This window comes from Stegostoma tigrinum, chromosome 9, assembly GCF_030684315.1.
Source record: "Stegostoma tigrinum isolate sSteTig4 chromosome 9, sSteTig4.hap1, whole genome shotgun sequence".
Classification (NCBI taxonomy): Eukaryota; Metazoa; Chordata; class Chondrichthyes; order Orectolobiformes; family Stegostomatidae; genus Stegostoma; species Stegostoma tigrinum.
Window position 1 is genome coordinate 19,475,975 of NC_081362.1, and position 22,127 is coordinate 19,498,101.

A 22,127-nucleotide genomic window follows, 5' to 3' on the forward strand; every position below is an offset into this window, starting at 1 on the left:
ATTATTTCCTGCCAGTTGCCATGCTGGTGCAAAACTAAGAAGCTTCAACTATCTTTCGTAACAGCAATATTGAAAACAGCAATATTTAAAACTGTATCAGCAGTTGCGTATGGGTTCTTGAAGCCACTATTAAGTGGTAACTTGCTTACATTAAATGAGTTTGTTCTGTGGCACTGCATTAGTTACCCTATCTCTAAGCCAGGGGACCTGGGTTCAAATCCCACCTGCTCCAGAGATGTGCAATATTGTTTCTGAACAGATTGTTTAAAAAGTATTTCCAGCAATGGCCGGAGATAATGGGAACTGCAGATGCTGGAGAATCCGAGAATACAAAGTGTGGAGCTGGATGAACACAGCAGGCCTAGCAACATCTTAGGAGCACAAAAGCTGGCGTTTCGGGCCTAGACTCTTCATCAGAAAATCAGATGAAGGGTATAGGCCCGAAACGTCAGATTTTGTGCTCCAAAGATGTGTCTTGGCCTGCTGTGTTCATCCAGCTCCACAGTTTGTTATCCAGCAATGGCCGCATGGTTTTAATAGGCAATTTTAAAATTATTATTAGTTAATGAAAAGCAGATTAGCATATGTCAGAAAAGTAGTGAATTTCTGGAATGCATTCACAATATTAGCCTGTAACAACATGGCCTAAAATGAACAAAAGGGTACGCCATATTGATTTAGTAAAAAGCCTAATGGTGCATAAATATTTATCGAATAGTGATTACAACATCAAGCTCAAGTGTGGAAGGGTAAAATGCTCAACAGCTAATACATTCTACATTTATGGAAGAGTGAATTCTATGCAATGATAGAAGAACTGGATGCAGTGAAATGTAATCTGCTAACAGATAAAATAATGGAAAATCAGTGGGAGAGGTTCAAGAAAGAAATTACTGTGATTTAATGAATTTATACTCTTAACGCAGTTTACCTGACAAAATTACCAACAATGAAGAAGGAAGAGTCAACATAAATCCAAAAAATTAAAATTACTGATCCTGATTAATAGGAAAGATGCAGTGAATGACAAAGGGGGATAAAACAGTAAAAACAATGAAAAAGACTGTACAAGGCACATCAGAATAAACAGCACTTTTTAAAAAAAAATTCATTTCAACTCAAATCCAAAAGTAATTGAAAACGTTTAAAGTTGGAAAGAAAGCAAAATATTACAAAAAAAATCCAATTCATAAGTTCTTAAAATGCATCAAGTAAGGGTTAATGGAATTGCAGGAAGCTCATACACTTGTAATAATGTCAACGATTTTCATTGTGCAACAGTAATTTATGCAAGGTCACAGTTTAGTATAATTAGTACAAATTCTGGAAAGATCAACAATTCAGCAAATTTAAACATAAAACAGAAATACATATTAAATATTTAAAATAGCATTGACTTGATATGGGGTAGGGGAGGAGAACAGATAGGTCCCATATTGTCCGGAATTAGTGGTGATAAGATAATTATGCCACAAGTGCATTCCTAAACAAAGAGGAGCCAGAAGTGAATAAAATAGAACACATACTTATTCTGTACTACCAGAATATTAATGAAAAGAAACAGATAGGATAAAAGGAGGGAATGGTCTGGTGAGCATTATCACCAGGCTATTAATTCGGAGATACAAGCAATGTTCTGTGATCCTGGGTTTGAATCCTGTCACAGTAGATGGTGAAATTTGAATACGATAATAAAAAAAAACCTGGAATTAAGAGTCTAATGTTGACCAAGAAATCATTCTTGATTGTCAGTAAAACTGGTTTCCTAATGTCCTTTAGGGCAGGAAATCAGGCATCCCTAACTGGTGTGACCTACACATGACTCCAGATCCATAGCAATGTGGCTGATTCTTAACAGGCCTTTGACGAATTAGGTAGCAAATGCTGGGCTAGCCAGTGACACCCACATCCAGTGAATGACTAAAAGAAAGAGCCATAAAAACCCCTTGAAAACTCAACATTGATGTTGTCAGTAAAGAACAGTGAACATGTTCAATGACTTATTTGTATCAATACGTACAGCAGAGATGATTAGCTTGGTGGGCATACAAAGGAAACTAATATTGAATTCAAGAACAGCGACCAAAAGAACCATGCTAAACAACGGTAACAAAATACTGGCAATGAAGGGTGAAATAACCTAGGACCAAGTGATTTCTCACCATAGGGATTATAGAAAGTCAGTGAGGATAATAACAATGCGTTGGCTATAATCTTCTAAAATTCTATTAAAAAGCATTCCTTCAGAACATAAGAATAATGTACATCATACTGCTATTTAATAAACAGAGGAAAGCCAACTAGGCTAACATCTACTGTCAAATTACTACTGGAGTGAATAATTAAGAAGGGGTTACCTAAGATTGTGAAATCGTTCCGCTGACCAGCAGAAGCCAACAGGAGTTCATAAACATTCCACAAGATTTATATTGAGGACTCAACTGTTCAGTCTATGTTTCAACTTGAGGATGGAATAAAAAAAGTTATTTTTTAAAATTAGCCAATAACATAATGGAAGGTTGCACCGCAAACTGTGTCGGTGGACGAGTAAAAAATTACTGTACTGTGTGAGTTTCAATGTAGATCAGAGAACATAACAGCACAGTACAGGCCCTTCGGCCTTCGATGTTGCGCCAACCTGTGAAACGAATCTGAAGCCCATTTAACCTACACTATTCCATTATCATCCATATGTTTATCTAATGACAATTTAAATGCCCTTAAAGTTGCAAGTCTACTACTGTTGCAGGCAGGGCATTCCACACCCTTACTACTCTGAGTAAAGACCCTACCTCTGACATCTGTCCTATATCTATCACCCCTCAATTTAAAGCTACATCCCCTCGTGCTAGCCATCACCATATGAGGAAAAAGGATCTCACTGTCCACCCTATCTAATCGTCTGATCATCTTGCATGTCTCTATTAAGTCGCCTCTTAACCTTCTTCTCTCTGACAAAAACAGCCTCAAGTCCCTCAGCCTTTCCTCATAAGAACTTCCCTCCATACCAGGCAACATCCTGGTAAATCTCCTCTGCACCCTTTCGAATGCTTCCACATCCCTCCTATAATGCGGTGACTAGAACTGTACACAATACTCCAAGTGCGGATGCACCAGAGTTTTGCACAGCTGCAGCATGACCTTATAGCTCCAAAACTCAATCCCTCTACCAATAAAACCTAACACACCGTACAGGTTCTTAACAACCCTATCAACCTGGGTGGCAACTTTCAGGGATGTATATACATGAACACAGAGATCTCTCTGCTCATCCACACTACCAAGAATCTTACCATTAGCCCAGTACTCTGTATTCCTGTTACTCCTTCCAAAGTGAATCACCTCACACTTTTCCGCATTAAACTCCATTTGCCACCTCTCAGCCCAGCTCTGCAGCTTATCTTTGTCCCGCTGTAACCTGCAACATGCTTCTGCACTATCCATAACTCCACCGACTTTAGTGTCATCTGCAAATTTACTGACCCATCCTTCTACGTCCTCATCCAGGTCATTTATAAAAATGACAAACAGCAGAGGCCCCAAAACAGATCCTTGTGGTAAACCACTAGTAACAGAACTCCAGGATAAACATTTCCCATCAACCACCACCCTCTGTCTTCTTACAGCGAGCCAAATTCAGATCCAAACTGCTAAATCACCCTCAATCCCATGCCTCCGTATTTTCTGCAATAGCCTACCGTGAGAAACCTTATCAAATGCTTTACTGAAATCCATATACATCACATCAACTGCTTTACCCTCATCCACCTGTTTGGTCACGTTCTCAAAGGACTCAGTAAGGTTCATGAGGCACTACTTACCCTTTACAAAACCGTGTTGGCTATCCCTCATCAAATTATTCCTTCCTAGATGATTATAAATCCTGTCTCTTACAATCCTCTCCAATACTTTACACACAACTGAAGTAAGGCTCACTGGTCTATAATTACCAGGGTTGTCTCTATTCCCCTTCTTGAACAAGGGGACATTTGCTATCCTCCAGTCTTCTGGCATGATTCCTGTAGACAATGACGACACAAAGATCAAAGCCCAAGCCTCTGCAATCTCCTCCCTAGCGTCCCAGAGTGTCCCTGGATAAATCCCATCCAGCCCAGGAGATTTGCCTATTTTCACACTTTCCAGAATTGCTAATACCTCCTCATTATGAGCCTCAATCCCATCCAGTCTAATAGCCTGTATCTCAGTATTCTCGACAACACTGTCTTTCTCCTGTGTGAATACTGACGAAAAATATTCATTTAGCACCTCTCCTATCTCTTCGGATTCCACACACGACTTCTCACTACTGTCCTTGACTGGCCCTAATCTTACAATAGGCATTCTTTTATTCCTGATGTACCTATAGAAAGCTTTAGAGTTTTCCTTGATCATACCTGCCAAAGAGTTCTTATGTCCCTTCCTGGCTCTTCTTAGCTGTCTCTTTGCATCCTTCCTGGCTAACTTGTAACTCTCAAGCACCCTAACTGAGCCTTCAAGACATCTTTACATAAGCCTCCTTCTTCCTCTTGACAAGAGATTCAACTTCTTTAGTAAGCCACGGTTCCCTCGTTCAACCACTTCCTCCCTGCCTGACAGGTACATACTTATCAAGGACACTCAGTAGCTGTTCCTTGAACACGCTCTACATTTCAACTGTGCCCAGCCCCTGCAGTTTCCTTCCCCATCCTGTGCATCCCAAATCTTGCCTAATCGCCTCATAATTGCCTTTCCCCCAGCTATACCTCTCCCCTGCAATATACACCTATCTCTTTCCATCACTAAAGTAAATGTAACCGAATTATGGTCACTATCACCAAAGTGCTCACCTACCCCCAAATCTAACACCTGTCCTGCCTCATTACCCAGTACCAAATCCAATGTGGCCTCATCTCCTGTTGGCCTGTCTACATACTGCATCAGGGAATTCTCCTGCACACTTTGGAGAAAAACTGACCTATCTAAAGTACTTGAACTATAGCTTTTCCAGTCAATATTTGGAAAGTTAAAGACCCCATAACAAGCTTTCAAAGTATTAAGGGCAACAGGTAAGAGAGACAAAGTCTGCTCCTATGCTCCTATGTTCCACACAGATTACCATCCATTCAGTAGCCAATATTCTGGTTCCATAAATTTTATAGAACATTTTCTTTACTAGTTCAATAAACAAATCTTGGGACACATACAATAGATTAGGTATTGAAATTGGTTCTTTACATGACAGAGCATGTTTTACTTAATATATTTTATGTGATGCACAGAAATATGCAGAGAACATTTTAAGGGAATATGACAGATTTGCTTTTAATAGCACTATGTTGCAAATGTACCTTCAATCTAGTAATGATCTAGTTCACACAGATATTATTTATATGCAACATTTTATTCTCACCTTCTAATTCTAGCCATTGTCGTCTCAGAAACAAGTACATAGTCCTCAGCCGGAGAGAGCTGAACTCCGTTTGCAAACCTCAGGTCATCCATTAATACCTCCACTTGTTTTGTTATCATGTCATATTCCATTAATCTGCAATAAGTATCCATTAAACATAGAATTAACAACCAGGCAAGAATATCTTCAGAGATTAAAATGGTGCTTCTGGACACTCTTGTTTTCCTCACATCAAAACCAAAAGATAAACGAGGGCAGAAAGATTTGCCAATGATGTCAACTAAATTGCAATAAATCACTGTTCATATCTATTAAATTCAATTTCACAGTTGGCAGGTGCAGCACCTCAAGTGCTCAGTTTATTTCAGGCAGAAACAGTAGTGCCTACTCATCAGATCATAATTCGATAAGGTGTGCGGAATGAAAAAGGAAACTTTAGCAAAACATTTGGTTAATCTTTAGCAATCTTTTGACTTACAAACTGTTTGTCAAACCTTGATGTTACTTTTGTACTAAACATGGAGTGCATAAGTAAAATTACTGGCCAGAGGGGGCCTGGAAATAATTGAGCAAAATGGCCAGTACACACTCAGAACATTTTTATTACATATAATATTGTAATTGTGGAGGCTGGTTAGTTCAGTTGGCTGGATGGTTTAGATTAGATTAGAACCCCTACAGTGTGGAAACAGGCCCTTCAGCCCAACAAGTCAACACCGCCCCTCGAAACATCCCACCCAGACCCATTCCCATCCCCCTATAACCCACACACTACGGGCAATTTAGCATGGCCAATCCACCTAACCTGCACATCTTTGGACTGTGGGGGGAAACCGGAGCACCCGGAGGAAATCCACACAGACACAGGGAGAATGTGCAAGCTCCACAAAGACAGTTACCCAAGGCTGGAATTGAACCCGGGTCCCGGCACTGTGAGGCTGCAGTGCTAACCACTGAGCCACCGGGCCACCCCTTGAAGAATGATTCAATTCCTGCACTGGCGGGGCTGACTATGAAGGTGCCACTTTTCCAATCTTGTCCTTCACCTGAGGTGTGGTAACCCTTAGGTTAAATCACCACCTGTCATCTGATTCCAATGAGAGTGTAGCCCTGTGGTCCTGTAGGACTATGGCAATGTTACCCTTAGTAATAGTGCTACATTTGCTTTTATTGGAAGGTGCCCATCTGTGACTGACAAAATGTAGTCAAATACATTGCAGTTCATGACAATCATAATTCACTGTCCAAGTATCCTGGAAACTACATTTCTGTCGTTTACACCTTCCCCTTTTTATTGGTATAGGTTTTGAATCCTTGATAAATTTAAAGAAAGAAAGAATATTTTGAAGTTAGCTAAATCAGATTCTGGATAGATTAATAAGATATTGATGGAATGGAAAATCAAGTCCAGGAAGTGTATCAAGAAGAAGGAATGAGAAAACTCTTAGGACATAACTACAATCAAGAAAATGGTAAAGGATGATTAGAAGGGCAATAGATTTTAAAATGAGAATAGCCTGAGAAGGAGAGATGTCAGACTTTGTTCAATAGAGTGCTCCAGAGAGGAGTATTGGGTCCTTTGTTTAAGATCTAAACAAATTACTTGGATTTAGACAATGTTAACTGGCCAATATCACAGATAATAGCCAAGTGGGAGAAGTGAGCTATATGGTGCACAGGAAAACCAAACAAGTTGTTATAGATGGCCTTTGACAGTACTAGCACGTGGAAAGGACTCAAGAGAATTTCAATGCAGGTAAGAAAAAAGATTTATAAACTGGAAGATGCATGGGAACATTTTTAACATTGAAGTAGGGAGTAGGAGAAGCTCGAGTATGACTAAATTAGCTGATCAGTGAAGCATTTCATATGACATGGAATCAAACTGACCAAAGCAGTTTCAAGTTTCAATCATTGGTCTGGGTATTTCAACCAAATCTTATTATTCTAAGAAGAGACAGTAGAGAGAAATGAACTATCTTGGCTAGTCAACAATCCCTAATAGAAAGGGCACATGAGTGTAGGTCACATTTGGCTATGATGCCTTTTTAACAAATTAATTTAGAAGGTTTGTGCAACTAAGTTCAGGCTGGATAGAGGACAGCCAACAGCTGCTGATATGGAACAGCATAAGTCAGTGTATTCAGAAGGAAGAACTAAGAGGAAAAGATGTTACATGAAAATAAAATTTGTCATCTGTTAATTACACAACCGCAAACTAACAACAAAAGTAATGATAGAAATCCAAAATACTCACCTGCCATCAGCAGTGCCCTCCATCACCAGGTATTGGTTATCTCTTCTCTGCCACTTGCTGCTGGAATCAGTGAAGTAGATCTTTCTGCCATCCTGTGTGATGCTGAGGTCATTCACAAAGGCCATTCTCCTGCCTTGAATTATCTTCTGAGCAGACACTAGCATCTCCACTTCACCTAAAATTATTTATGACAGAAAAGGTAAGTGCTGTCCATGATTGTAACCATGAAGTACATATAAAGAGGCCTATTTTGTTAAAGATTTCAGACAAGAATTTAACCTCCAATGTCTAGGTGCTTAGATTGTAAACATCAAGAATTCAGCAGAGACCTTCAGCAACTGCTACAATGAAACCAGGTTCCACATTAAAACAACATTTTATAATACTGTAAAATTTGCAACAGTTCAAATTCCAAGAGATGCTCCCAGAAATGTGTGTTAAATGCAGCTCCAAGATAGCAAAGGAGGGGCTTGCACAATCTGATTTTCCCAAAAGCACACATATCAAAACAAAATTCCAGACAAAAACATAATAAGGCAAAGCTGGGAGTCAGCGCCGGAAAAACTTAAGTGATTTTCTTTGCTTAGCATGCTGCCTCTGTGATGCAGTCCACCATATTGTCAATGTAGTCAAATATGTTTCCATTGTTCTCGTGCTACAGTGCAAAATCCTGAATCATCTCTATGGCTTCTGCACCTTCAGCTAGAAAAATGGGCAATTGACTGGGTGGCCATTCATGGAACTTTTCAGGGTCATCAGCCTCAGGTACATTGCAGTACGTTCTTTAATCAATCGATCAGTGCCTCTTCTGTCAGTTCTGTGGTGCAGCATGTGTTGTGCTTGCCACACAGTGGGTTTAACTCGTACATCCCACATAAGGACTGTGAGTCAACTCTTACTAGTAATAGAAAATTATCTTTATTCACTATAACAATAATAATGATTATGTTGCAAACCAACAATTAACACTATAAATCTGACAATTAACACAGCAAATCTAAGTCAGTATCTTGTACTTTAACTTAACTTGAAATGATCAAACATCATCTTCCACACTAGATCTTGGCCTTGATCCACATGGTGGTGGTCATCTGGTCTTCCTCTACCGATGGTCCCAGAGGACTTCTTTTTACTTGGTTGGTCTTGAGTCACTGCTTGCAAGGGTGCTGTTGTGGCGATTCTTATCTTTGGAAGCTAATGCACCCCTATGGGAGGATCTTTGACTGCCAGTAATGGATCAATCAAGAATTGATCCCCTTGATTGGGTCCAGTCAATCAGACAGTGTCATGCGAATGGTGGGGTGGTCTTTAGTTCTCCACTTCTGAAAGTGTCAGGGGCACTTCACAGACAGGGAGGTCCCCAGATAAGAGTGGGAGGTGTCCCTTTGTTCTGGTAACAGCTTGATGTTTTCTATTGTCCTGGTAAATAGGATTAGTCAATCGCGCATCGTGCTGTCTGCAGCTGGCCTATCTGGGTCTGCAGTATATTTATTTCAGCGTCTTTTGTCTGGAAATTTTAGCCAATGCTTGGCTCAATTTCCCAGCATGCTTTGTTATCCACTTCTGCCATTTTGAGTGGCCCATCCAGCCACATGTGTGGGGCTGTCCACTTTAGCGTACATTTTATTGATTTCTCTGGTAGAATTTCCATGGTGGCTACCTGCAAGAATAAGGAGCCTCATAACTGGGTTGGCTGGCTTCACCCTATTCCTTTTCATTTTAAGCGTCTTGTTCAGTAATAGCCTATTTCAACCTAGCATAGCAGAAGCAATTGGTAATTGCAGCTTACATCACCATCTTCCATGCCTTCATGAACATTCCTTCAGAACAGCAGGTTTGCATGATTGCATACCTACAGCCTGGATAAGCTGAAAGATCAACTGTTGTCAGTACTGGGCTTTCAGTTTCATCCCATGATCCATTGGCAACAGCTTGGAGTTGGAAGGCACCACTAGATTTAACACTAGATGTTAATGATAATCCTTTTCTTCTATTAACGTATTTTGTCCACGTTCCTGATCCATTTCTCAAACCCCTGAAGGCAATCCAGGCAGTGCTGTTGGAGCTACACTCATCCAGACAACTCAGGCATACTCTTGACTTGTTCCTTGTAGATGGTGGACACATTTTGCAAAGTCTGTAGATGGATTACTTGCTGAAGCAATCCTAATCTCTGATCTAGTCTTGCAGTCACAGTATTTACACAACTAATCCAGTTCAGTTTCTGTCAACGATAACCCCAAGGATATTAATAGCAGGAGATTCAGAGATGAATTTACCATTAAATGTCAAGGGGCAATCTTATTCAAGATAGTCCTTATCTGGCACTTGTGTGGCATGACTGCTACTTACTCAGTCAGCCCAAGCCTGGATATTTTCCAAATCTTGCTGTGTTTAGAAATGGACCGCTTCCGTCGAGGTGATATAAATAGTGCTGAACTATGTGAAATCATCAGCTCACATCCTGATTTCCGACCTTATGATGGAGGAAGCTTCATTGCTGAAGCAGCTGAATACAGTTGGGCCTAGGATCTTCCTGAGATGTGCTGGAGCTAAAGTGACTGACATCCAACAACCACAACCATCTTCCACCTGTGCAAAGCATGACTCCAAACAGCAGAGTTTTCTCTTGTTTCCCAATGATTCCAGTTTCAAGAGGATTCCTCAATACCAATGCAGAATCTGCAAATCTGTATTTGATTACAGTGCAAGTCGAGTCAAATCTGGATCCATATATCAGGTGGTAAAAAATGATTTTTTTTTCTTTAATCCATTCCAAAGCCTCATCCCCAAATTCCTGTATCTGACACCTGACAAACAATGTTAAACACCTGACAAACAATGTTAAACATTTTGACATGCACTAAACTATTTCATTGCTTATGGACCCAAACTTGCATCAACTTCAGGCTTGCCCACCAAAAACTGACTTCGTAATTGTTATCATCCTCACAACTGCAAACTGTTGTTTTCACTTGATCTGTAAGATTTCAATCTATTACAGTTGCTATAATCCTCTCTGATGGCAATACTGCCTAAGTAAAATCCCAGAATAAATTCTGGTTTGATGGACCAGTTTTAAAATTTGAAGAAATATGGTAGCCATTCACTGACACAGCCACACGTGGCTTCAGAATTTTTTTTTTAAACAACCGAATAGAAATTTATTACACAAAGGAAAGAAATGAAATGAAACATACCAGGTTATCTAGATATTGAACACACTTAGAAAGATCTTAAAATACACAACAAAACAAAATCTCACATTCTGGCACTATCCATTACAGAGAATCCAATCCAGAGAAATTAACCCCTATTATGAGTTCGTTAAATTTGAAGTAACTGATTCTTCCCAGGTCTTTCCTGAGACCTGTGAAGTCTTCCAACATCAATATTCACAAAACAGAGCTTTGATTTTGTCACCTTTTAATAACCTGTAGATTTTGAACCAAATCTTCCTGATTTGGAGGTATAAATTAAACTTTTACACAGACATAACTTATTCCCTTAACGGTCCCACACTCCTTTCTAGATGAGAAATTACATTTGCTTCTGATTCCAGTCAGATCTAAACTGACCTAAAAACTTCCAATCTCTGAGCTTTCAAAGTTAATATCAATCTTTCATTATCCTAAACTTAAATCATACTAGTGGTTTTCAATGTTTACCCCACCTGGCATAAACCACTAGAGTAAATACAACCTTCCCTTAAACCTTCAGTCATCCCTACATTCTGACACAAAATTAACCTACGTATGTGTCACTATTTTAACATGCAAACTCTGAAAATCATATCTACACAGCAGTCACCACACAACTTAGACTTTCATATCCGTGGAGCTCTTGCTAATTTCTGTTTCATGATATTTTGCCTGGGCCGTACAACAATTGTGCACCTGACTGTGTGCTGCTTAGATGGAGGACGTGAATCAGATCCAGAAAAACAGGTTCATATCAGTTTCTCAAGAAATTTCTGCTCACTAGTAGATTCACAACTTGCCAAATTCCGTGGTCAGCAGGACCTCTACTCACTTTCAGGTAGCAGAGTAATGCAGCATGGAAACAGGCCCTTCAGAGCAAACTGGTCCATGCTGACCATGGTGCCCATTCAGCTTGTTTCAATTGCCTGCATTTGGTCCACGTCCCTTTAAACCCTTCTCATCCATGGACCTATCCAAATGATTTTTTTAAAATGTTGCTAATATACCTGTCTCAACCATTTTCTCCGGCAGCCAATTTCATATATGCAATACTCTGCGTGAAGAAGTTGCCCCTCAGGTGCTTCTTAAATCTATCCCCGCTCACCTTAAACCTAGGCACCCTAGTTTTCAATTCGCCAACCCTGGAAGAAGACTATATGCATTCATCTTGTCTATGCGCCTAATGATTTTATACACCTCAGCAAGGTCATCCCTCATTCTCCTATGTTCCAAGGAATAAACTTCTATCCAGGCCAACCTCCCCCCGTAAGACTCGGGCCTACTAGTCCTGAGAACATCCTTGTAAATCTTCTTTGCACATTTTCCTGTTTAACTATGTCTTTCTTATAACAGAGTGACCAAAACTGTACACAATACTCCAAGTGCGGTCTCATCAACGACTTATACAACTGTAACATAACATCCCAACTCCTGTACTCAATGCCTCGACCAACGAAGGTCAAAATGTTAAATGCCTTCTTCACCACCCTGTCCACTGTGATGCTGCTTGCAATGAACTATGTACTTGTAGGCCTAAGTCTCTCTATTCCACAACATTCCTCAAGGCCTTACCATTTATTGTACAAGTCCTACCTTTCCAAAGTTCAACACCTCACACTTATCTGTGTTAAGCCGCATTTGCCAATCCTCAGTCCACTTCCCCATCTGATCAAGATCCCTCAGTAATTTCTGATAACGTTTTTCCCTATCAACGATACCTCCTAATTTTGTATCATCCACAAACTTACTAATCACGCCTTTTACATTCACATCCAGATCATTTATGCAAATAACAAATAACAGAAGTCTGAGCACCGACCCCTGTGGTACCCCACTAGTCACAGGCCTCTAGTTCAAGAAATAATCTTCAACCATCACCCTCTGCTTCTTAACACTGATCCAGTTTTGGAGTTCAATTAGCTGGCTTTCCCTAGATTCCATGGTTTAATGACTAGCCTGCCTTGCGAGGCCTTGTCAAAGTTCTTACTAAAGTACATACAGACAACATCCACTGCCCTACCCTCATCCATCCTCTTAGTTACCTCTTCGAAAAACTCAAAGATTTGTCATGACTTCCCATGCACAAATCCATACTGACTATCCAAATGCTGGTTGACCCTATCCCTCAGTATCTTGTCCAATATCTTGCCTACCAGTGATGTCAGACTCACTGGCCTACAGTTTCCTGATTGTCTTTGCTACCTTGCTTAAACAATGAAACAACATTAGGCACCTTCCAGTCTTCACCAGTGGCTAAAGATGAAGCAAAAATCTCTACAAGGGCCTCTGTAATTTCTTTTCCAGCATCCCACAATGTCCAAGGATAGACTTGATCAGGCCCAGCAGATTTATCCATCTTAATGTGCTTTAAGGCAACAAACACCTCCTCTCTAGTAACGTATGTGCTGTCCAAAACATCCCACTTGTTTTCCTTATTTCCTTAGCATCCATGATTTGCTCCTCAATAAAGAGGAGAAATATTCATTAGAAATCTCCCCCATCTCCCGTGACTCCACACAGAGGGCCATGCTGATCTCCAAGGGGGCCTAATCTCTCTCTAGCCACCGTTTTACTCTTAATATAGCTATAGAACCTCTTTGGATTATCTTTAATCTAATCTGCCAGATCAACCTTATACCTTCTTTTTGCTCTTCTCATTTCCCTCAAGCATGCTCCTACACGTTTTATAGTCATCTAGGGATTCACTCGAACCCGATAGTTTAAACCCAATGTTCTTTTTCATGACTAGAGCCTCAATATTCCTCATCAGCCAGGGATCTCTAAATCTGCCAGCTTTTCCCTTCACCTTAACAGGGACAGACACTTTTAAAAGCCTCCCATTTGCGAGTCATTCCTTTTCCTTCAAACAGACTCTTGCAATCGACTTCTGCTAGATCCTGCTTAAGGCCCCAAAATTGGCCCTGGTCCAGTTTAGCACCTTAACCTGTGGACCTGTCCCATCTTTTTCCATTACACTATTAAAACTGAGAGTTATAGTCACTGGACCCAAAGCGTTCTTCAAGTGACACTTCAGTCGCTTGCCTGACCACATCTGACAAATTCTACCCCGTCCAGACCTTTCACATTCTGGGTGGCCCAGTCAATATGGGGAAAATTAAAATCTCCAACTAATGGTACTCGATTATTCCTACAGGTATCTGCAATCTCTGTACACATCTGCTCCTCTAGTACCCGCTGGCTATTTGGGGTCTATAATACAGTCCCAACAGAGTGACCTTCCTTTCTTGTTTCTAAGTTCTAACCATATGGCCTCATTTGAAGACCCCTTATGAATATCCTCTCGAAGGACTATTGTTATCCCCTCCCTTACCAAAAGGGGAAGTCCCCCTCCTCACTTACTTGCACTTCTGACACGCCTGTACCTTCAGTATCCTGGAATGTTGAGTTGCCAGTCTTGCCCTTCACTGAGCCATGTTTCTGTAATGGTTATAATATCCCAGTCCGCAGAGCCAATCCATGCTCTGAGCTCATCTGCCTTACCAGTCAAGCCTTGTGTGTTGAAATAAATGTACTTTGAACCAGAAATCTTTGCCCTCCTTCTACTGTGCCCTGGCTATCCTGAATAGTAAATTTGCTCTTGATGGCTAATATATTTTCTAAGGTTTACAGTAGATTTGTAGCTCAGGTTGTGGACATTGTGGCTGATTGGCTTGCCAAGCTGGTTCGTTATTCCACATATGTTTCATTACCCTGCGGGGTAACATCATCAGTGCAGCCTCCAGTGAAGCGCTGTCATGTTTTCCCACCAGTCATTTAAACTCTGGTGTCCGTTGAGCTGGATTACCTCCCTTCTGGTTTTCCTTTGCAATGGAGTGTATATGGAGTCAAGCTCTATGTATTTACTGATGGCTTTCTTAGTGGAGAACCAGGTAATCCAGCTCAACAGGTGGGAAAACACAACAGCACTTCATTGGAGGCTGCACTGACTATGTTACCTGCAGGGTAATGACACATCTGCAGAACAATGATCCAGAATCCCTGTCAGCCCTGATCATCTTATTCAGAGTCCCAACCCCCTGCCAAACTAGTTTAAACCCTCCCAGGTAACATTAGCAAATCTCCTCATGAGGATGTTAGATTCTCTCCAATTCAAGTGCATCCTGTCACTCTGGTACAGGTCACCTCTACCCCAGAAGAGATCACAATGATCCAAAAACCGAAAACCCGCGCCTTATACCAGCTTCTCAGACACACATTTTATCTGGCCTATCTTTCTATTTCTATCCTCACTGGCATGTGGCACTGGGAGTAATCTAGAAATCATGGCCCTTGAGGTCCTGCCTTTTACCTTCTTTACCTAACTCCCTATACTTATTTCGCAGGACCTATCCCTTCTGAGGAAGGGCCACTGGACTCGAAACGTTAACTCTGTTTTATCCTTCACAGATGCTGCCACACCCACTGAGTTTTTCTAGCAACACTGTTTTTGTCCCAACCCTTTGTGCACAATGCTATAAATGACTTAGGTAGACAATGACCTCTGGCTGTTCACCCTCCCCCTTCAGAATGTTCTGCAACCACTCAGAGACATCCTTGACCCTGGCACCTTGGTGACAACACACCTTCTGCAGCCACAGAATCTCCTGTCTGTCCCCCTCACAACCTAGTCTCCTATCAGTATTGCTCTATTTGACTACACCATTTGCTTCTGAACCTTAGCCAGTCATATTACCACTGACCTGATTGCTGCTGCTAGCCCCTAAAAAGTCATCCCCACACCCCAACAGTATTGAGGGGAATGGCCAAAAGGGAACCCTGCACTATGTGCCACACTTCAACACCAGGTTCTCTTTGGCCTGCTACACATTCGTGATGACTGTGGCAACATCTCCCAGAGTTCTACTGTGATGTCTCTCAGCCACCCCCTGATTCTGCTAAATTACGCTAAAAGGACAGCAATTAAATAGTAATAACAAGTGTACCATTTTCCTTCACTGAAGTCTCACAAGCACTGATTCCTTTTGATTCCTGTATAAAATTATCCTCACAGTTACTTGATTTCATGATGAAAGCAGAAGCCAGTTCAAAAGGAGCTTATACAAATTACACATGCTATTAAAGTAGGTGAAAGTGTTCAGGGTTTAATTTTTGCTGTTACCTACTTTTCCATCCCTTTTCTCCTATTTGCCAAGGGGCTACCGACTGCCACTTCTCTCACCACCTTTAAACATCATACATTAGTGGTAGACTGTTAAATCGCTCATTCTGTGCTTCTTCAAAGGAGAAAACAGAACAGTGGGTAATTAGAATAGTGTGGCTGCTGTGCAAGCACACAAAATCCAGCTAGTTGCATCATAAAGTATGCTGACAGTGATCCTCCTAAGTGGCACTGCTTCTGAATGAAACTCAGTTGCTTACACTTGCACCACAACATCACAGGTTCAAGTCCCACTCCAGAAACTTCAGCACAAAAGCTAGGATGTCATTCCCATGCAGTCTAAAGGAATACTTCATTGTTGAAGACTTCGCATTTTTTATTCAGCACTTGAGTCCTGTCTGCTCTCTCAAGCAGATAAAACATTTTCAAACTCAATTTTCAAAACAAGGAGACATTTTCTTCCACACCCTGGCCTACATTTAGGTATCAAGTAATGAAGCATACTAGTTATTTGTTATTGTTGTTTCTGGGACAATGCTGTATGAATAGTGGGCTTTGGCATTTCCCAAAATGCAATATTGACAAATATAAAGCATGCAATCAGCTCTAAAATATTTGGGCCATTCTAGGTTGTAACAATCCAAGATTTTGGTCAAGATTCTCCATTACACCAACTCTGAATATTAGCATGTTTCAGGAACCCACCGTAACCGAACAAACAAGTAGTGGCGATACGGCACTCCCACACTTAAACATGAAGACTACACGAGATTACTTTTTAAAAAATCTGTTCATGGGATGTGGATGTCTGTCCAGGTGAGCATTTATTGCCCATCCCTAGTTGCACAGAGCACAGTTAGGTGTCAGCTACCTTGATGTGAGTCCTGAGTCACATACAAATCAGACAAGCTAAGGATGGCAAATTTGCTTCCCTAAACGTTAGAGGACCAAATGGGTTTTTACAACAATTGACAAAGGTTACATGATCAGCATCATTTTCTTTTCAAACTTTTTTTAGATTAAATTCAAATTTTACTGTCTTCCACAGTGGGATTCAAATCCATGTCCTCAGAACATGAGGCCGGGGTTCAGGATTATGATTCAGTGATATTACCATTATGCGACCTCCCTCTCTTGACTGAGATTCAAATATTAGAAAAGCACAAGGTAGACTGCTGCCAATTCAAAATACCCTATTCTACTGAGATTCCAATTTCAACTCTCAACATGCCAATATAGAAACACAGAAAATATGAGCAAGAATAGGGCTTTTGGCTCTTTGAGCACGGTCCAACTTTTACTATGATCACGGCTGATCATTCAACTCAACAGACTGTTCCCACTTTCCTCCCATATCCCTTAATCTCTTTGGGCCCAAGTGCTTTTGCCAGCTCCTTCCTCAAATCATTCAATGTTTTGACCTCGACTGCTTTCTGTGGTAGCAAATTCCACCACACAGTGGGTGAAGGAATTTCTCCTAATCTGAGTCCTAACTGGTTTACCCCATATCTTAGGCTGTGGCCCAAGTTATGGACACCACCATCATTGGGAACTTTCCTGGTGCAACCAACCTACTAGATTGTTTTAGGCTTCTCAATCTTCTGAACTCCAACAAACTTAATCCTAACCAATTAAAAACCTCACCTTATATGCCAGCTCTGCTATCTCAGAGATCAGTCTGGTAAATGTTTGCTGCACTCCCTCTAATAGCAAGAATATTTTCCTCAGATAAGGACACCAAAACTGCATACAATATTCCAGGTGTAGTGTCACCAAGGCCCTGCACAACTGCAGCAAGACATCCCTGCTTCTCTATTCAAATAATCTCAGAATGAAGCCCAACATACCAATTGCCTTCTTGACCGCCAGCAGAACCTGCATGCTTACATTTAGTAACTGGTGTACAAGAACATGCAGGTCTCATTGTACATTCTTCTCTCTCAATTTATAGCCAGATAATAATCTGCCTTCCAGTTTTTTGCTCCCAAAATGGATAACCTCATTTATCCGCATTATGATGTATTTGCCTTGCATTTGCCCATTAACTCAAGTTCTTCAGATCCCACTGAAACATATCAACATCCTCTTCACTCTCCCACCCAGCTAAGCAATAATCTGCAGTACGATGGAAACTGGGGATGGCATAAAAGTCGTACAGTCTGTGGTCTAAGAACAGATAGCTCATTTCATTCTCCTGGATATCAACTTGTGCAGCTGGAGAGGGAAGACAGCGCATTCACTATCATTACAAAGAAATGAACTCCAGAAACATCTTAAATCTTACACACCCTTAGTGATCAATAATCCTCATGGTAACTAAAATACTCTACCATTCTAGGTTGTAACAATCCAAGATTTTGGTCAAGATTCTCCATTACACCAACTCTGAATATTAGCATGTTTCAGGAACCCACCGTAACCGAACAAACAAGTAGTGGCGATACGGCACTCCCACACTTAAACATGAAGACTACACGAGATTACTTTTTAAAAAATCTGTTCATGGGATGTGGATGTCTGTCCAGGTGAGCATTTATTGCCCATCCCTAGTTGCACAGAGCACAGTTAGGTGTCAGCTACCTTGATGTGAGTCCTGAGTCACATACAAATCAGACAAGCTAAGGATGGCAAATTTGCTTCCCTAAACGTTAGAGGACCAAATGGGTTTTTACAACAATTGACAAAGGTTACATGATCAGCATCATTTTCTTTTCAAACTTTTTTTAGATTAAATTCAAATTTTACTGTCTTCCACAGTGGGATTCAAATCCATGTCCTCAGAACATGAGGCCGGGGTTCAGGATTATGATTCAGTGATATTACCATTATGCGACCTCCCTCTCTTGACTGAGATTCAAATATTAGAAAAGCACAAGGTAGACTGCTGCCAATTCAAAATACCCTATTCTACTGAGATTCCAATTTCAACTCTCAACATGCCAATATAGAAACACAGAAAATATGAGCAAGAATAGGGCTTTTGGCTCTTTGAGCACGCTCCAACTTTTACTATGATCACGGCTGATCATTCAACTCAACAGACTGTTCCCACTTTCCTCCCATATCCCTTAATCTCTTTGGGCCCAAGTGCTTTTGCCAGCTCCTTCCTCAAATCATTCAATGTTTTGACCTCGACTGCTTTCTGTGGTAGCAAATTCCACCACACAGTGGGTGAAGGAATTTCTCCTAATCTGAGTCCTAACTGGTTTACCCCATATCTTAGGCTGTGGCCCAAGTTATGGACACCACCATCATTGGGAACTTTCCTGGTGCAACCAACCTACTAGATTGTTTTAGGCTTCTCAATCTTCTGAACTCCAACAAACTTAATCCTAACCAATTAAAAACCTCACCTTATATGCCAGCTCTGCTATCTCAGAGATCAGTCTGGTAAATGTTTGCTGCACTCCCTCTAATAGCAAGAATATTTTCCTCAGATAAGGACACCAAAACTGCATACAATATTCCAGGTGTAGTGTCACCAAGGCCCTGCACAACTGCAGCAAGACATCCCTGCTTCTCTATTCAAATAATCTCAGAATGAAGCCCAACATACCAATTGCCTTCTTGACCGCCAGCAGAACCTGCATGCTTACATTTAGTAACTGGTGTACAAGAACATGCAGGTCTCATTGTACATTCTTCTCTCTCAATTTATAGCCAGATAATAATCTGCCTTCCAGTTTTTTGCTCCCAAAATGGATAACCTCATTTATCCGCATTATGATGTATTTGCCTTGCATTTGCCCATTAACTCAAGTTCTTCAGATCCCACTGAAACATATCAACATCCTCTTCACTCTCCCACCCAGCTAAGCAATAATCTGCAGTACGATGGAAACTGGGGATGGCATAAAAGTCGTACAGTCTGTGGTCTAAGAACAGATAGCTCATTTCATTCTCCTGGATATCAACTTGTGCAGCTGGAGAGGGAAGACAGCGCATTCACTATCATTACAAAGAAATGAACTCCAGAAACATCTTAAATCTTACACACCCTTAGTGATCAATAATCCTCATGGTAACTAAAATACTCTACCTGTGACTGGATTAACTTCAAATAGCCCATAGTAAGCATCAGCCACAAACAGAGTACCATTACGGCCTACGCGAATTCCCAAAGGTCTTCCACAAGTTGGTTCATCTTCTCTTGTTCCTGGGTACAAAATAAATTTTCAGTAACAGTTGGAAGAATATCTTGGGAGAAAATGGGGTACAAAAAATAGAAAGCAAGATGATAAAGCAAGACACAAAAGAAATGAAATAGTCTCACAGAAACACAAGAATTAGGAGCAGGAATGGATCACACAGCTTTTCAAGCTTTAAGCCCCATTTGATAAGATCACAGCTGATCTGAATGTGGCTTCAAATCCTGTCCAGTCCCAAATCTCTCAACTCCCTTGTCATTCAAAAATCCAACTTACTCTGGCTTGAATCTATTCAATGGCCAGTCATTCACAGCTTTCTGGAGAACAGAATTCTAGACAACAGTCCTCAAAGTAAAGATTTCTCCTAATCTCTTAACTGGACGCCTTAGCTTTAAACTGTGGTCCCTAGTTCACACTCGTCCACAAAGGGAAAGATCGTTCCTGCATTTACCCTGTCAAGTCCCTTTAGGATCCTATGTTTTAATAAGATGAGCTCCTGTTCCTCTAAACCACCATGAGAAAAGGCTCAATCTGCTAGACTGCTGCCCTGCGAAACGTATTGTTGCAGTGCAGCCAAAGTGAAAACAGAATTAGCATGAAGATTTTTTTTTAATTTTAGACACGAGCTTTTGTTGATTTTATTCTCACCACCCAGCCAACTTTCACAAAGTAGCAAGTTTGTTGCTAAATTTAACACAGAAGTTAAAGCTAAAGAGAACAGAAAATAAAGCCATTTGCAAAAGTGACTATTACCGTAGGATCACTTAACTAAGTACAGCTTCATGTAAAAACTACTCCTAAACCGTATCAAGGAAAACAGTCAACTTTGCCCATGACTTACCACAAGGAAGTTTGCCTATCCTTGCTAGGGTATGTATTTGTCCATCACTTATTTTCAGAATCTGTCCATCAGCTGTACCAGTGAATATCACCTCTGCAGAGATCCCACACATAGAATTCAGTTACAAACAAGCTTCACTCAGCAACTTCCTAGAAAAAAAGCAAAACTAGAGATCCGGTCACTCATATCCTCAGCTGCAAGTTTAATCAGAAGTAAAAAGAAAGACTTGGATTTGAGCTTCATGACTTCAAGATGTCCTAACATTCTTTTTTGACAATAATACAAAGTCACCGTTGCAAGAAAAGACAGTTGCTAATTTTTGCACAGATACAGCAATAAACAATGCAATAGTGTCATGGCAATGTGCTTTATCTAACAATGGTCGAGAGATGAATAACAAATCAAGCTCAAGACTACTAGGAAACATCTCTTACTTTTCTCTGATTAGACTGTATCTGATCAGGACTGCACTGAAATGTCTGCTTGGATTTTGTGCTTAAGTCCTTAGAGTGGGATTGGAGTCATTTGCCTCAGAGGCAAGAGTGCTGCCAACTGATCAGAGTGGAATGAATATTCCTTTCCTCAACATCAGCTGAAAAGATTCAACTTAACAAGGATACAATTAATGCTATTTTAGCTCCTGTTAAGACAATTATGAAACAGACCCTAAACCAACATTAATAATTAATGTCATATAAAGGGTTATCATAATTCCTGGTATAACAAACACATGGTAAAAAGAAACGCTGCTAATAAAGTTGAAAAGTATTAAGATACAGTGCTTGTATCTTCCTTCCTTCCTTGTATCTGTCATGGATCAGGTGTTAGTGACCATGTCATGAAGACAGAAGATTCATGTACAAAATCAGTTCAGTACTGTACAAAGAGTGCGCTGCACTAACAGATGGTGCCTTTCGGATGGGATATTTAACCATGGCCATGTCTGTCCCTTATGTGAATATAAAAGATTCCAAATGATTCTCACAAAGATAGAAGAGTTCTCCATACCATTCTGGACAATATTCACTCCTCACCAACATAATGAAAGGAGATTACCTGGTCATTATTACATTACTACTTCTAGGGGCTTGCTTCTTATTTTAATCAGGGAACATAAATCAAAATAGTAAAATCTGTATTGGGGCATTGATTAATAAAGGAAAGTCAAGCCCA

General features: G+C 40.6%; 1 protein-coding gene across 3 annotated transcripts in view; it reads right to left on the reverse strand.

Annotated features, from left to right (window-relative positions):
* The window catches only part of apmap (adipocyte plasma membrane associated protein), a 58,496-nt gene that overhangs the window by 7,680 nt on the left and 28,689 nt on the right, over positions 1-22,127 (reverse strand). The window contains exons 4-7 of one of the 3 annotated variants that reach the window (XM_048536380.1): positions 20,955-21,047; positions 20,005-20,121; positions 7,647-7,821; positions 5,390-5,524 (exon numbers count right to left, since the gene is read on the reverse strand). In XM_048536380.1, the coding sequence (XP_048392337.1) occupies positions 5,390-5,524; positions 7,647-7,821; positions 20,005-20,121; positions 20,955-21,047 (520 nt within the window). The remainder of the gene's footprint in view (positions 1-5,389; positions 5,525-7,646; positions 7,822-20,004; positions 20,122-20,954; positions 21,048-22,127) is intronic. The other 2 variants (XM_048536381.1, XM_059648387.1) reach the window with 2 other exon arrangements.